We start from the raw sequence: 13,744 nt of genomic DNA on the forward strand, positions 1-13,744 counted from the left end.
AAAGTGATCTCACAAACACGCAGGTTTGTGCCACCCATGTCCAGGGCCAAGAAGGTGCCGGTCTCATAGCCATCTGGGAATGACATTACCCAAGTTGGGTTCATGGGCTGAACTATTGTCAGTAAACGCGGCAGAGACAAGAACACATCAACAGAATTGAAAGACGCCTGCTCACAATGCTGCCACCCTCAACGCTAAGGCCTACAATAGAATCAGCGAACAGCCCCTGAAAGAAAGGTGTTCCCTCTCAACTTACCCTTGTCAAGCTCGCTGACGAAATGGTCAGTGATTTGCTTGAGCTTCTCTGGCTTGACAGTGAACTGCTCCTCGAGCTGCTTGATCTCCTGCAGGAGATCCTTGGGGACATCGGCAAAGGAACCTAGCAACAAATCATTAGCTTGTGTTTTCCTAGTCATAAATCACCAACGCAAGATAAAGGCAGACTCTTTGAATGCATGTGGTGATGGTAGGAGTGGTCTCGCATCTTGGGAGACATGGGCTTGTCTGGCAAGCGTGGGAAGGAGCGGGATGGGCTCGACATGTTGACAAAGCTGAGCGACAACTTTTTGTACTTGTCGTAATTGTGAGTGACGTTTAATGGCAAGGGTAAGCAGAGCACGAGGAGATGATAGGCTATAGCGCCTAAATCGCCTTGTTGCTTTGGGATTGTAGGGATCGTCTGAGCTTGATCTCACGATGCTCGAACAGGTTATATTATGGTATGAGCTGTGCTTGGTGCTGACAGGGCGTAATGCTGGGCACGGAACTCGAGAAGACGACGCGATGTGAAAGAAGTGTAGGATAAAGCTTGTCAAAAACAAAAAAGAGGGTAAGGCCGGGTCTGGATATTGGTGGTAGGGTGTTGTAGGGGTGGATCATAGAGCTTCCACGAATTGCGATGAAACAACTTTGGACAACACAAGCCACTCTATGTGGTTTAAGCAGCAATCCCAAAGTCGCGCAATAAGGCTTTGTGTTCCCTCAACCAGAAAGCAGCCACATCTAGGCCTTTAGCTGAAGCTGGAAGGTTTCGCAAGGCAGGAACCACCCATCCACCATTCAACCACTTGGCTAGCCAATCCCACCGGATCTTGATCTCAGACAGAGCCATCATATCATGTCGTCTAATCCAGTCTCTTATAGAAATGAAGTTCCCCTTGTTCTCTTAAACGAATTATGCAGTGTGTCCAAGATGAATCTTGGTGAAGCAAAAGCCCCGTGTGTGACGTACCTGTTCCCTTACGGGATGGAGGCTTCTTTGGACCTAAGCCGACCATTTTATTGATACAACTCTTTGATCGAGTTGAATGTATTCAAAGGCAACAAGGCTACAAGATCCAGATATATAGTTGATTGAATTGACAGCTCTTATACAAGGCAACAAGCTTGGATATAGCAGGCCGGGAATGTAGTAGATATGTCTTCGACTTAAGAGGAGTGGTGTGAGCCCGCTTTTATTGTAAGGCGGTCAGAGGTGGATACAAGAAGTAATAGCTGATGCAAATAGACCGCCGCCGCGGCAGAGCTAAAAGAGGTCTGGCAACGTCAACCTAAGTAGGTACCTAGGTAGGTATTGGGGACTAAGACAGATAGCTAAGCTAAAGCTACATCCATCCATCCATCCACCTTCCATCTAGCAGAGGGAGGGAGGCAGGTAAATGTGCGAGAATATCTGCTTCGCTGCAGGAGGGGGGTTGTCCGGCTTGTGTTCCCAACCATTTACCTCAGCAACGCTTGGCCAACAAGATACCTAGGCAGGATGGGACAGGATAGGATGAGAGCAGTTTGTTCCAGGTTGTTTGTCTTAGGTCATGGCCACACGCGCAGCTTGGACGGCGGGATCAACGGCGGCGATGTGCACACAAAATTACTCAGCTTAGCTGTCATATTGGACTGCGAGGACGCCGCAAGCCTGTCGGATCAAGTGCCATATCCCGCTTCTAACCACGAGATGATGGACTAGCCCCATCCTTCGGAAGCTCAACAAAGCAATGGTAGGTCCAATGCCAACGGTGAGAAGACAGGCAGGTGGCTTGGCCAGGGTGAAGAAGAGGGGGAGGGGTAGCTCGGGTCTCTCACTAATGGACAAACGGCTGCTGAGTGATGAAACGCTGCTTGGTGGCTCTGCCCCTCAATTGCTTGTGATTAAGGTCCTCACTAATAAGTCTTTTAGGAGCGTGCTAGATAAAATCCAGGGAGATCGTTATGGGCAATGCCAAAAGCTTCGTTTGCCCCAAACCCTCGAGGCGATTGCTGAAAAAGATTCAATGGTGCCCGTGACCTCTACTGCTGTATTAATTCCTTTTGGAAACCCCCACACCTAAAGTCTCAGATCCTGGACCTGGAGTTGGGGGCAGCAGAAAAAAGAAGCTTGGGCCAACTTGCCTATGTCATTCAGCGCAACAGCCACTAACAATTACAGGGGTCTTTGTGGCGTCGGATCGGATCATAAGCCACACCGACAGTCCAGCTCCCTCCTTGCTCCAAGCTTACGTTGCAGTTGGAGCTGTGGACACGGTGACTTGACTTTTGGGGCCGTGATGGACTGAACAACGAGCAATTCCCTGCACCACCTTCCCTTTTTTTGAGTTTCATTTTCCTAGGGAGCCAGAGCTGCTCTGAATGAGCACTCTATCCATTCTCTCTCCAAGATGAAGGCATTGACAGCTTTGTCCGCCCTGCTGTCCCTGGGCTCATTTGTTGTCGCAGCCTCAGAACCCGCTGAGGCGGCGCCAAAGGTGTCCAAGATTACCCTCCCGGCAACCTTCAAGCCTCCCCAAGTCTTTAAAAATGCCAATCTCGTCCATGTCGTCTCATTAGAGAAGAACTATGTCAAAGAGTCAATCAATGTCCTTGTAGAGAATATTGATAAGGAACCACAAGATGAATACTTCCTCCCATTCACAGCGGACCAGATGTCCCGGGTTGGAGGCATGGAGGTGAAGGACAGGAAGGATGCGACAGCAGGCCCTTTCACTGCGGAGGCAGTCGAGTTTGATCCAGAGAGGTGAGGACCCCGTTTCTGCTATTTCATGGCACGTATGCTCATTCCATTCCTGCAGTGACGTTCAATACTACCGAATCAAGCTCCCGAGCCCCCTGAAGGCAGGTGGCCAGCAGACATTGGCCATCTCCTTCTACTTCACCCGAGCTTACACACCTCGCCCTGCCCAAATTAAGCAGGAAGATCAACAGTTCCTCGCCTACTCATTCTCCGCTTACTGCCCGTCCGCGTACATTACCTCGAAACAAAAGACGGAGGTCAAATTCCCTTCCTCCAACATCCCAGACTACACCAAGATCCCAGGCAGTGGAGATGTGAAGGAATTCCCGCAGAAGCAAGGCTCGAAGCTTACATATGGCCCATTCGACGAGAAGCCCGCAGGCGCGACTTCTCCGATCGAGGTCAGGTTCGAGTTCACCAAGCCAGTCATCCACGTTGCCAATCTAGAACGAGACGTCGAGATCAGTCACTGGGGAGGCAATGTTGCGTTCGAGGAGCGATACACAATGTACCACCGTGGAGCCAACCTGTCAAGTCTCTTCAATCGAGTCAAGTGGCAGCAACAGCAGTACACAAACCCTGCGACCTACGCCCTGAAAGAGCTTCGTTTTCCTCTTCGCGTTGGTAGCGCGGACGCCTACTACTACGATGTTATTGGAAACATATCTACCTCTCGATTCCGCAGCAACAAGCGTGAGGCAGTCCTTGAGACTAAGCCCCGATACCCAGTGTTCGGTGGCTGGAAGTATCCTTTCACCATTGGCTGGAACTCAGATGCGAAGAACTTCCTCCGCAAGCTGAGCGGTGGTAGCTATATCCTGAACGTGCCGTTCCTCGAAGGACCGAAGCAGGCTGAGGGCGTAGAATATGAGCAAACTCAGCTGCGAGTCATCTTGCCGGAGGGTGCAGAGTAAGTCTTTTGTCTACCTAGATTCGTGCGACGTGAGCAGCCCCCTAACCCAAATACCCCTATAGGAACGTCAAGTTCTACACCAACATCCCCGAGTCATCCATTACCGAATCTATCGTGGAGGTTCACAAGACTTTCCTCGACACTGTTGGGCGCCCAGCCCTCATCATCAAGGCTAGGAATCTTGTAGACGACTTCCGCGACCGAGAAGTGATTGTTTCATATGACTACCCTTTGGTGGCGAGTTTGCGGAAGCCATTCATTGTCTTTACCAGCATGCTCGGTGTGTTCGTTGCGGCTTGGATTCTAGGAGGAGTGGAGATGAAGTTCCCGACCAAGAAATAGATACGAGACGACGATAGAAGGCCAGGTTTTTTTGCGGGATACCTTATTTTGTACATGTAACATCAAGTCAGGCCAGGGGCACTAAAAGCAAGTAAATCATGATTGCTTTCTGCAAGCTGCGAGTGTTCCCAGATTCGATATCGCAGGTGCATTGGTGATTGTGGAGCCTGGTGGTATAGTGGCCGGGATTATGGCCTAGAGCGATCGGAAAGATCCAGCAATTCTTTCCTCTTGGACCCTGCAACCGTGTCCGGAAGTTAGTGTAGCGAATCTTGCGCTGCACCATGACATCGCCACACACCATCGTATCGCCCTAAAAATAATCGGGCGCTGTACCCTTAGCGATATAATGAGCCGAGAGAGTTGACAGCTCAAACCTGATCACTTCAAGGAGAGTCGTATACAGTTTGTTGCCTCGCGGCTCGTGTCTCTGACTTGACCCACCGGTAGGACGGCACGGCAGTTGAAGATTTGCCATCGATGTGCCTCGTCTCCTTGCCTCGAGGTTGACTATAGTCACCGGGCGAAGAATGTGGCGACGGCAGCTGAGTGAATGTCCTGTAGTTCTCGTAGCCTTCTCCGTTTGACTCAGTCTCGTCAGTTTAGGCAGTCGATGTCCGATCATACTCATCGCTGCTAGCATGAGGCTGTGAATGAGAACTCGTCATTGTCTGGGGAGGACAAAGCCATCTAGGATGGTGGGGTTGGATGAAGACAACACTGGTCCAAACGCAGGGTCTTTCCTCCCATTCCACCCCATTTCCAGCGGCTCGCGAGAGGGTGGGATGGAGGGCAGGGGGCCGCAGGCGAGAGATTGGCGAATGACCACACCCTCCTCCTCCCCGGCTGCCCGTCTCCAGGCTGGGACCGAGTGCGCAGGGTTTGCCCAGGGTTGCCAACCTGGCAATGGTGCATGCTGGTTGCTGCATCTTAATCTGGGCTTGTTCTTCGGTGAAAGTCCTATCGGATGGGCTGCCCAGTGCCATTCCATGATAAATATGTGGCGTCCCTCTCCCGGTTGTCATCTTTCCTGGTCTTGACTCCTACCGTCCGTTTTTACTCATCATTGCTCTGCTCTTATATTGGCCCATATAGTTCTTATAAGGGTTGCAACTTAGTCACCATCACCACTTAAACACCATATAAGTCGATTTTCGGCTTCTTTGCTGTTGATCCTTTCACACCGCACAAAGCAACATCAAAACATCTTCTTTCTACATCAGTCAATATGTGCTTCGGAGCCGAGCCCCGCCGAAGCGGCAAGTACTACTACCACGAGGAGATCATTCCCGTGAGGCATCACCATCACCACCCGGCCAGAGTGAGCTACCGTAGCTCCCGGTCGCACCACTCCCACAGCCCGCGGGCCAGCGTGGCTAGCTACCGTGCTAGCGGTCCCGTCGTCTACGAGCGGTCGAGCCGAACACGATACGTCTGAACGGCTTCAGGCCACGAACATAACGGCTACTACAACTACTGCACCTACGACCACGATATTTCCTGATCGGGATCATGTTACAAACATCAAGCGGCCTACCGGCGCCTGCGGCGTTATCATCTTGCAAGATGAAGCAAGCATAGCATGGCTGCACTACCTAGAAAGCGGGAAAGACGCAACGAATTTCCTTATTTCCTTTCGGCGTAATTTGTAGTGAATTCATTTTGGCTCTACGCATTTGTATGATAAAGGCTTGGTTTAGAGCCACATTATCAGTCATCGTGTACGGTGTTACTCGAGCAGGACAAGGGAAACAGTGACTTGCTAGAAAACGGGCATAGGGCTAGTGTATGATGAAGGAAAAAATGGGCGTCGATCTTCATGGGCTATAGCTTCTTCAGTTAATATAGCAATCAAAGAAGATGGTGTGCTATCAGAAGCCATCATCAATCAAGACAATTCTAGACCAGTTGATGCATGCTTGCATCGCTGCTGCAAACGGCTTCCTTCCTCTTGACATCGCTAGTGTGTAAGTGCTCTATAGTGCCTGTTTAGCGGGGAAAGTGTATGCAGTAGCGGGGTTGGTGGGTGGGATGTGGGAAGGGCCATCGTCATCGCTCTGGTGATGTCATCAATCACCCTTTCCTCTTCGAAGCTTTCCACCTTTTTCTTCGGCCGCGCTGCGCTGCGCTGATATCATTGCGCTCCAAGCTGCGCGCTTCTAAGACATGGAGATCCCATTGTGACAGGTGGAATTTTCGAGCAATATAAGAGCTTATCACAATATGTAGCATGCATGATAGATATCTCCTCTAACATCCTTGTCCTCGCTTCGCTTTGCAGTGACTTTTGAATCTGCATCGTAGCTATCCCACTCGACTTACGCACCCGAGTTGCACCACCTGCACGAGTATACCAATTAATTGCAGCGACGACCGTGTTTTGACAGATATTACCTACTTTCCAGAACTGCGAACCCCACTTATTTGCTGCTCCAAACCTGTCCGCGTCATCCGAACTGGTCCATTCCACTCGACGACTGCAAGGCTGAAGTATATCGAAACCTCATAAGGACTTCAATACCCTTGTTCCCGAACCCTGCCTCTGTGTCTACCAGGTTTACCAAGAGACAAGGCTGATTGATCAGATACCTAAGCGATCTGATATTCGAAACAACCATACCATGTAAGTGCGGGAGACTAATACGATGCACTTCTTCTTGCGATTGCCGGTTTTGGCGATCAGTCCGACATACACCACGATCAGGCGCCTCTCTGCGGTAAAGCTGAAGAGGCTTATTGCCTACCCAATTTTACCACCTTACAATCATCGCAATTCCTAACCCTAAAAAATTAAATCTCCCAAGCCATCAAGTCAGCCACAAGATCTCTGCCACTAACATGGCTGCAGGAACCGAGCACTGTCTATTCGCTCCAACAAGAGCTCGTCCGGCAATGCCGGCGGCTCCGGCCGCAAGGCCTTCTCGTTCTCCTCGCTGCGAGGCAACATGCAGCCGGAGCTGTCACGCAAGCTGTATCGGCTGATCAAGTCGGACAACAACCTGATCAACGCGCACGAGGCCGCTGGAAAGGAGCGGGTGGCGATCGCGACACAGCTGTCCGAGTGGGGCGAGCAGACCGGCGATGAGTCCCTTAGCGACATCAGCGACAAGGTCGGCGTAGTGCTGAGCGAGCTCGGCGAGCAGGAGGACAGCTATGCCCATGCCCTCGACGAGAGCCGCGCCGTCCTCAAGCAGATTCGCAACACCGAAAAGAGCGTCCAGCCAAGCCGTGATGGCAAGGCCAAGATCGCCGACGAGATTGCCAAGCTCAAGAGCAAGGAGCCCGAGAGCGCTAGGCTCGTCGTTCTGGAGCAGGAGCTTGTCAGGGCCGAGGCGGAGAACTTGGTTGCTGAGGCTCAATTGACCAATGTTGTGAGTGAAAGAAGCATGTGTTCATGTTCAAGAACTTCTGCGCCGCTAACCCACCTCTGTAGACTCGACAGAAGCTCAAGGAGGCCTACGACGCCGAATTTCTTGCCACCATCGAGCGGGCCGAGAAGCAAATCATCCTCGCACGCCACGGCCGCCGTCTCCTCCAGCTACTAGATGACACTCCGGTTGTCCCCGGCGATACACGTCCGAGCTATGTTCATGGAGCACAGGCTCGCCAGATTCTGAACGACGCCGAAGATGACCTACGTGACTGGCGGCCAGAGGCCGATAACATCGATGCCGACTCCAGCGTCAAGTCCCCCGTGCAGAGCATCGAGGCAGGAACCACTAACGTTGGCACGGCTGCCACTACTGAAGGTGAGCTCGCTATGAGCAATGGACAGGCCGCAAAGTCTGAAAGTCTACAGTCACCGCTTGATGGCAGTACCGTTGTCAGCCCGACCAGCAGCGTGGGCGGCGGGAAAGGGGAAGCTAGGGTGGGACCGCCGTATGGCGAGTTGCCAAGTTGAAGTGGAATGGGAGAGATCCTTTTCGTCGTATTTGTGCAAAAGATTGTATTAACAGTACCTGATAGGGGGTGGTGCAACAAAAGAGGTACGGTTTCAATGGGTATGAGCGGGTTTGCATTCAGGTTCACGGGTACTACAAACAAATCAGAAAATTCAATTCGTATTACTGTTCAACTACACGTAAGGACAATCATGAAATGGAAAACAGAGTTCTGAGCCACTCAGCCACGTCATGTAGGGTATTATGAGAGAAAACTATAGATATCTTTTCATGGTAAACAACTATGAGATTGCTTGCAAATACGCAAATTTGTAATTGCGCTAGAATGGACCTAAATCCGAGAAGATGTTTGATCCTGTAGTACTGATCTTGTATTCATCGATACGTTGCCTTTTCCAAGTAGCAGGGCAAGTCGGAGCCGCGACATGATTAGATCATTGCTATGTACGCTGATCTGTGATCTCGTTTCCTTCAATGATTCCCTCATTGACAGGGGACTGACCAGGTCTCTCTTGGCCTTGAGAGCCAAGGTACCGCAAGCAACAGCCGTGACAACCAACTCCAGTTTATAGAGACATGTGGATGAAGAGAATTGACATGCCACAGTATCCGTAAACGGCAACGGGAGCTAAATAATATAAAAGAACACCTATAAGCCCTACGTATGGGCGGTTTGATACTAATTATGTCAATAATCATGGGTGGTTCAGATGAATGAGCCTGGGGTAATTGTGGGCCGGTTCTCGGCTGCAAGGATTAGGAGCTAGGTAGGTACCTCGCAGAGAAACCCTGCAGCTTTCGTCTCTCAGCAGCAGCGCATGACATTGGACCGCTTTTCAACCTTACCTCTGCCTCTCTGCAGAGAGAACCACGTCAATCCAAAGCCATAGCCATGAATATGTCGATTCAGAGGCCTGCAGCTCGCTTTGTCTGTCAGAGCTGCCGCGCTGGGCGTCCTCAATTGAGGAGATCATACGCGACTGGCACCAAACCTGACATCTACGATGTCGTCTGCGTGGGGGGTGGTCCAGCTGGATTAAGCTTGCTAACAGCTCTGCGTGAGTGAACCTTGCCCTTTTAAAGCTGTATCGAATGCTTCAGAAACGGATCATGCTGACCAGTATGTTGAACAGGCTCGAATCCTGTGACTTCGGGCCTGCGAATCGCTCTTGTGGAAGCTCAAGACCTTTCGAAAAATCGGTCCTGGAAGCTTCCTCCCGATCGCTACTCCAACAGATGCAGCTCTCTGACCCCGACATCCGCGCTTTACCTTGAGACTATTGGCGCATGGCAACACATGAAGAGGGAACGTATCCAGCCATACCAAGAGATGCAAGTCTGGGATGGTGTCTCCGACGCGCGCATTGAGTTTGATTGGGAGCCGCAAGGCTCAGGACAGACAATTGCGTACATGATCGAGAACCTCAATCTTACTTCTGGACTATTGAGCCGGCTTGACGAGTTGGGAGGTATTTCTATTTTTGATAACGCTCGGGTCGAGGACATCTCATTTGGGAAAGAAGCAGACGGCTTGGATCTATCCGAATGGCCGGTGGTACAGTTGTCAGGGGGAAAGCAGCTCTTCGCCCGTCTTCTCGTCGGCGCTGATGGCGCGAACAGTCCCGTGCGCTCTTTCGCTGGCATTGAAGCGAGGGGATGGGACTATGGACGACACGGCGTCGTTGCCAGCTTGCAGCTCGAGGGTGAAGGATGGGGCGGCGACCAGACGAAGATCGCGTATCAGCGTTTCTTGCCGACTGGTCCTGTGGCTATGCTACCTCTACCGGGCAATTACTCTACGCTCGTCTGGTCCACCACTCCGGAGAATGCTTCACGACTAAAGAGCTTGTCTACAAAGGACTTTGTCGCCATGGTCAACGCAGCCTTCCGTCTCAATACAGCCGACCTCGAGTATCTGCATACCCAGCCTTCAGGCCAAGCCGAGGAGGTATCTTGGCGCCTACAGCACTCCTCTCAGGACGCACAAGCAATACCGCAGGCAGTAGTCGATGTGCAAGAAGGGACCGTGGCTTCATTCCCGTTAAAGCTGCGTCATGCAGACACGTATATTGGCGAGCGGGTTGCTCTGGTCGGCGATGCAGCTCACACCATCCACCCCATTGCCGGTCAAGGTCTCAACCAAGGGCAGGGCGATGTTCAGAGTCTTGCGAAGACTATCGAGTATGCCGTCAGCCATGGCCAGGATCTTGGCACCACGATGTCTCTTGAGTCGTATCCCGCAGAGAGATATTCTGCAAACCATGTTGTCCTTGGAGTGTGTGATAAGCTACATAAGCTATACTCCGTGGGTAGTGGTCCGCTGGTATCGTTGAGATCCATGGGTCTTAATGCTGTGAATGCATTGAGACCTGTGAAGGACTTCCTCATGACACAAGCTGCTGGGAGTGGTAGCAAGCTATTCTAGAGCTTCGTTCTATCTCTGATTAGTTTCGGGCATGAGCCTTTACCTCTCAAATAATGGCCTGTCATGCCATCCTGTACATTATCTGTCTCGTTTAGTCACAACGAAAGGTCATATAGCAAATGTAACAATTAACTCCTCGTCAGATTTGATAAGGCCATCACGATATTTAAATTGAAGCATCCAGCTCGTCTTTTGTATTCACCAGCACAATGATTTTGAAGTATCAGTTTTTTGTATGTTCACCAGCTACCCTTGACTATGATACAAACGAAAAACATTGGTTCTTCGGAGTTTATGCTCTCCCCCCCCCTTCTTCAATGTATCCTTATTCTTACCTGTCAACCTCACCTAGTAGATTGTTAGTTTCTTCTCCTATTGCACAACTCAAAAGATTTTGACTTACCGAACACTAGATCCATAGTTCCAATAACAGCTACGGCATCTGCCAACAGATGTCCTCTCGAGATGTGATCGAAGCCAGCCAAATGAGCGAAACCAGGCGCCCGGATGTGAACTCTGTATGGCCTCTCACTTCCGTCACTTACAACATACACACCCATCTCGCCCTTTGGAGCTTCAATCGCTGAGTAGGTGTCACCTGGCGGAACAGTGTAACCCTTGGTAAACAGAAGGAAGTGGTGGATCAGAGCCTCCATGTTCTCCTTCATCGCAGCTCTTGGCGGAGGTGAGACCTTGTAGTCCTCGACTCGTACGGGGCCGGCAGGCATCTTGTTCAGGCATTGGTGGATAATTCGAAGGGATTGGCGGAACTCCTCCATACGGCAGAGGTATCGGTCGTAGCAGTCGCCGTTCACGCCGACCGGAACGTCGAAGTCTACCTGATCATATGCGTCATAAGGCTGGCTCTTGCGGATGTCCCAAGGCACACCGGAGCCTCGAAGCATGACACCTGTGAAGGAAAGATTGAGAGCCTCCGCAGCGGAGACAACACCCACACCCTTCAATCGATTGATCCAGATACGGTTGTCAGTCAACATCTCCTCGGTCTCGTCGATACGGTCGCCGAATTGTGTTGCCCATTGGTAGATATCGTCGAGGAGACCCACGGGAATGTCTTGATGAACACCACCAGGTCGGACATATGCAGCGTGCAGACGAGCACCAGATACACGTTCATAAAATTCCTGTTAGAGCATTTATATTAGAATGAATCCATTTCAAAGCATCATTACTTCGGTTTCGCGATGAGAACTCACCATAAGCTTCTCTCGTTCCTCGAAACCCCACAAGAAGGGCGTCAAAGCACCAACGTCCATGGCGTGTGACAGAACGGACATGAGATGGTTCAGAACACGGGTGATTTCTCCAAACAAAGTTCGAATCCACTTGGCACGCTCCGGAATCTCGACGTTCAGCAGCTTCTCTACGGCTAGCGCGAAACACTGCTCGTTGGTCATCATGGAGACGTAGTCGAGTCGGTCGAAGTACGGTAGGGCCTGGACATAAGTCTTGTATTCGCACAGCTTCTCGGTTCCACGGTGTAGTAGTCCCACATGGGGATCGGCACGGATGATTTCCTCGCCATTGAGCTCCAAAATCAATCGCAGCACACCGTGAGCAGCCGGATGCTGAGGACCGAAGTTGACCGTGTAATGTCGCACCTTTCGGTTCTCAACTGAGCCCTCGCGCGATTTCCGCACCGTACCCTCCTGGCCTTGCAGCTGTGTTACGCCATAGGGATCGGCCGGATGCGCAAAGTGCTCGTCAACGGGAATGAGGCGTGTCTGTTGGCCTTCGTAGGGGTCGGCGTACCTCCTGAGGCAAGTCGCTGAGAAAGCTCGAGCTGTGGATGCTGTCCGGATAGGGTTGCTAAGGGAGAGGCGTTTGGCGCTGCGGCCAGCTAACCGGTGGATGGTGGCCATTGCAATGTGCGGAGTGGAGAGGTCAAAGAGAAGAGGGGGGAAAGATGATTCCTCCCAATTGTATCCTCTTCTCCAGCATCAATGGCTGTCACTGAGCTTTGGGGTTTGATAGAGGGGATCGGGACTTGACGGCAAAAACATCCACAGAGCTCAATGACGCGGACAAAAAAGGACTAGTGCATCAACCACGTGACTGCATGAGCTGTCCATTCAGAGTTGCGCACTTACTAAACCCCCGACCACCCGACCTCGGACGCCTAGGAGAGCGGCTGGGGATGCACGGCATTCCTCATCTTAAAGAGGCAGGCACCTACTTAAATCCTACCGCGTCCGCGTCGCAATTAAACTCTCGTCTCCCATTCTCTTCTTCCTCTACCGTTCTCCTTCATATTCACCCAATACTTTTCTGACTAGAACTTTATTAACGGGCGTTGCTTACCCTTACAATAGTCTTCACATCTGATCACTACTTCTCATATTTGAGTGAAACCCAATGGGCGACAAAGTCGAACTCTGCGACCTCCACGTGGTGTCGCCTGGGAACCCTGGACTAACCGCCAGAAGCCAGCTGCAGAGACGCACTTATCCCATCATATCTGGTTACTTACCTAACCGGCATGACCGTGGCTCTAGAGTTGTGGTAAAACACATCTCCGGGGATTGACTGCAAAGGGAACGAAAGTTCCAAATCGCGGCGCCTTGACCCGCATCAGTCGAAAAGTCTCGAGATTTGTTTCAGACAATCTGGGTTGAGCAGTACGACAGATTGCGGGTGAAAAATGTGCGGTTATTGTCTCGGTGCTGCTCAGAAGATCCGATGATGATGGTCCAGAGATCCATACCCTAAGAAGGGCTAGAGAACTCAGAGACCGAGTGGCCCAGAAGTGGCTGTTATTGATGCTGGGAAAACACCCAGCATCAGTTTGACCTGAGCGAGTTCTGAGCTTTGATGTTCATTATCCTGAGGAGCCAGAAGGTCCAGAGGTCCAGAGCCCAAGAGAGGCCAGAAGATCGAGAAGACCCCGAGCCCGAAGGAGGTGGAATACTCTAGATGCCAGTAGCGCCGGGTTGTTTCAAGTATCTGTGAGCCTGTGGTGCGCTGAAGATCCTGGTTTAAAGCCTAGGATTCGAGCCCAAGGTCCAGAAGGTCGAGAAGACCGCAGCCTGAAAGAAGGCTTGTTCCCAGAGATCCAGAGTCATGTCAGGCCTGAAGATCCTGAAGATCAATTGTGCCTTTGGGGCCTTTACCAGCCCTTTGGGGGCCTTGAGAAACCG

At 51.3% G+C, this 13,744-nt stretch overlaps 5 protein-coding genes across 5 annotated transcripts in view; 3 read left to right on the plus strand and 2 right to left on the minus strand.

The window, feature by feature from the left end:
* Nucleotides 1–457, minus strand: part of UCRPA7_1232 (putative hexokinase protein) — a gene marked incomplete at both ends in the record, with an annotated part of 1,760 nt that extends 1,303 nt beyond the window's left edge. Inside the window, 4 exons of the mRNA XM_007913810.1 lie at nucleotides 18–107; nucleotides 176–201; nucleotides 257–379; nucleotides 445–457. Coding sequence (XP_007912001.1) covers nucleotides 18–107; nucleotides 176–201; nucleotides 257–379; nucleotides 445–457 — 252 coding nt within the window. The remainder of the gene's footprint in view (nucleotides 1–17; nucleotides 108–175; nucleotides 202–256; nucleotides 380–444) is intronic.
* Nucleotides 458–2,651: 2,194 nt separating this feature from the next.
* On the plus strand, nucleotides 2,652–4,259 carry UCRPA7_1233 (putative oligosaccharyltransferase alpha subunit protein; the record flags this gene model as incomplete). The annotated part of the gene is made up of 3 exons (XM_007913816.1): nucleotides 2,652–3,007; nucleotides 3,063–3,914; nucleotides 3,980–4,259. 3 exons carry the CDS (start codon nucleotides 2,652–2,654, stop codon nucleotides 4,257–4,259), a joined length of 1,488 nt encoding a protein of 495 aa, XP_007912007.1.
* Nucleotides 4,260–6,119: 1,860 nt separating this feature from the next.
* On the plus strand, nucleotides 6,120–8,344 carry UCRPA7_1234 (putative sphingolipid long chain base-responsive protein lsp1 protein; the record flags this gene model as incomplete). Its single annotated transcript, XM_007913811.1, has 6 exons — nucleotides 6,120–6,226; nucleotides 6,751–6,882; nucleotides 7,108–7,630; nucleotides 7,693–8,008; nucleotides 8,226–8,260; nucleotides 8,309–8,344. 6 exons carry the CDS (start codon nucleotides 6,120–6,122, stop codon nucleotides 8,342–8,344), a joined length of 1,149 nt encoding a protein of 382 aa, XP_007912002.1.
* A 1,114-nt stretch (nucleotides 8,345–9,458) lies between these two features.
* Nucleotides 9,459–10,586, plus strand: UCRPA7_1235 (putative ubiquinone biosynthesis monooxygenase coq6 protein; the record flags this gene model as incomplete). The annotated part of the gene is made up of 1 exon (XM_007913817.1): nucleotides 9,459–10,586. One exon carries the CDS (start codon nucleotides 9,459–9,461, stop codon nucleotides 10,584–10,586), a length of 1,128 nt encoding a protein of 375 aa, XP_007912008.1.
* A 331-nt stretch (nucleotides 10,587–10,917) lies between these two features.
* On the minus strand, nucleotides 10,918–12,469 carry UCRPA7_1236 (putative nadh-ubiquinone oxidoreductase 49 kda subunit protein; the record flags this gene model as incomplete). Its single annotated transcript, XM_007913821.1, has 3 exons — nucleotides 10,918–10,934; nucleotides 10,990–11,731; nucleotides 11,804–12,469. The coding sequence occupies 3 exons, from the start codon at nucleotides 12,467–12,469 to the stop codon at nucleotides 10,918–10,920; spliced, it is 1,425 nt and encodes a 474-aa protein (XP_007912012.1).
* Between the last annotated feature and the right edge of the window lie 1,275 nt (nucleotides 12,470–13,744).

This window comes from Phaeoacremonium minimum (assembly GCF_000392275.1).
Source record: "Phaeoacremonium minimum UCRPA7 unplaced genomic scaffold PA7_03_scaffold_63, whole genome shotgun sequence".
Lineage (NCBI taxonomy): Eukaryota > Fungi > Ascomycota > Sordariomycetes > Togniniales > Togniniaceae > Phaeoacremonium > Phaeoacremonium minimum.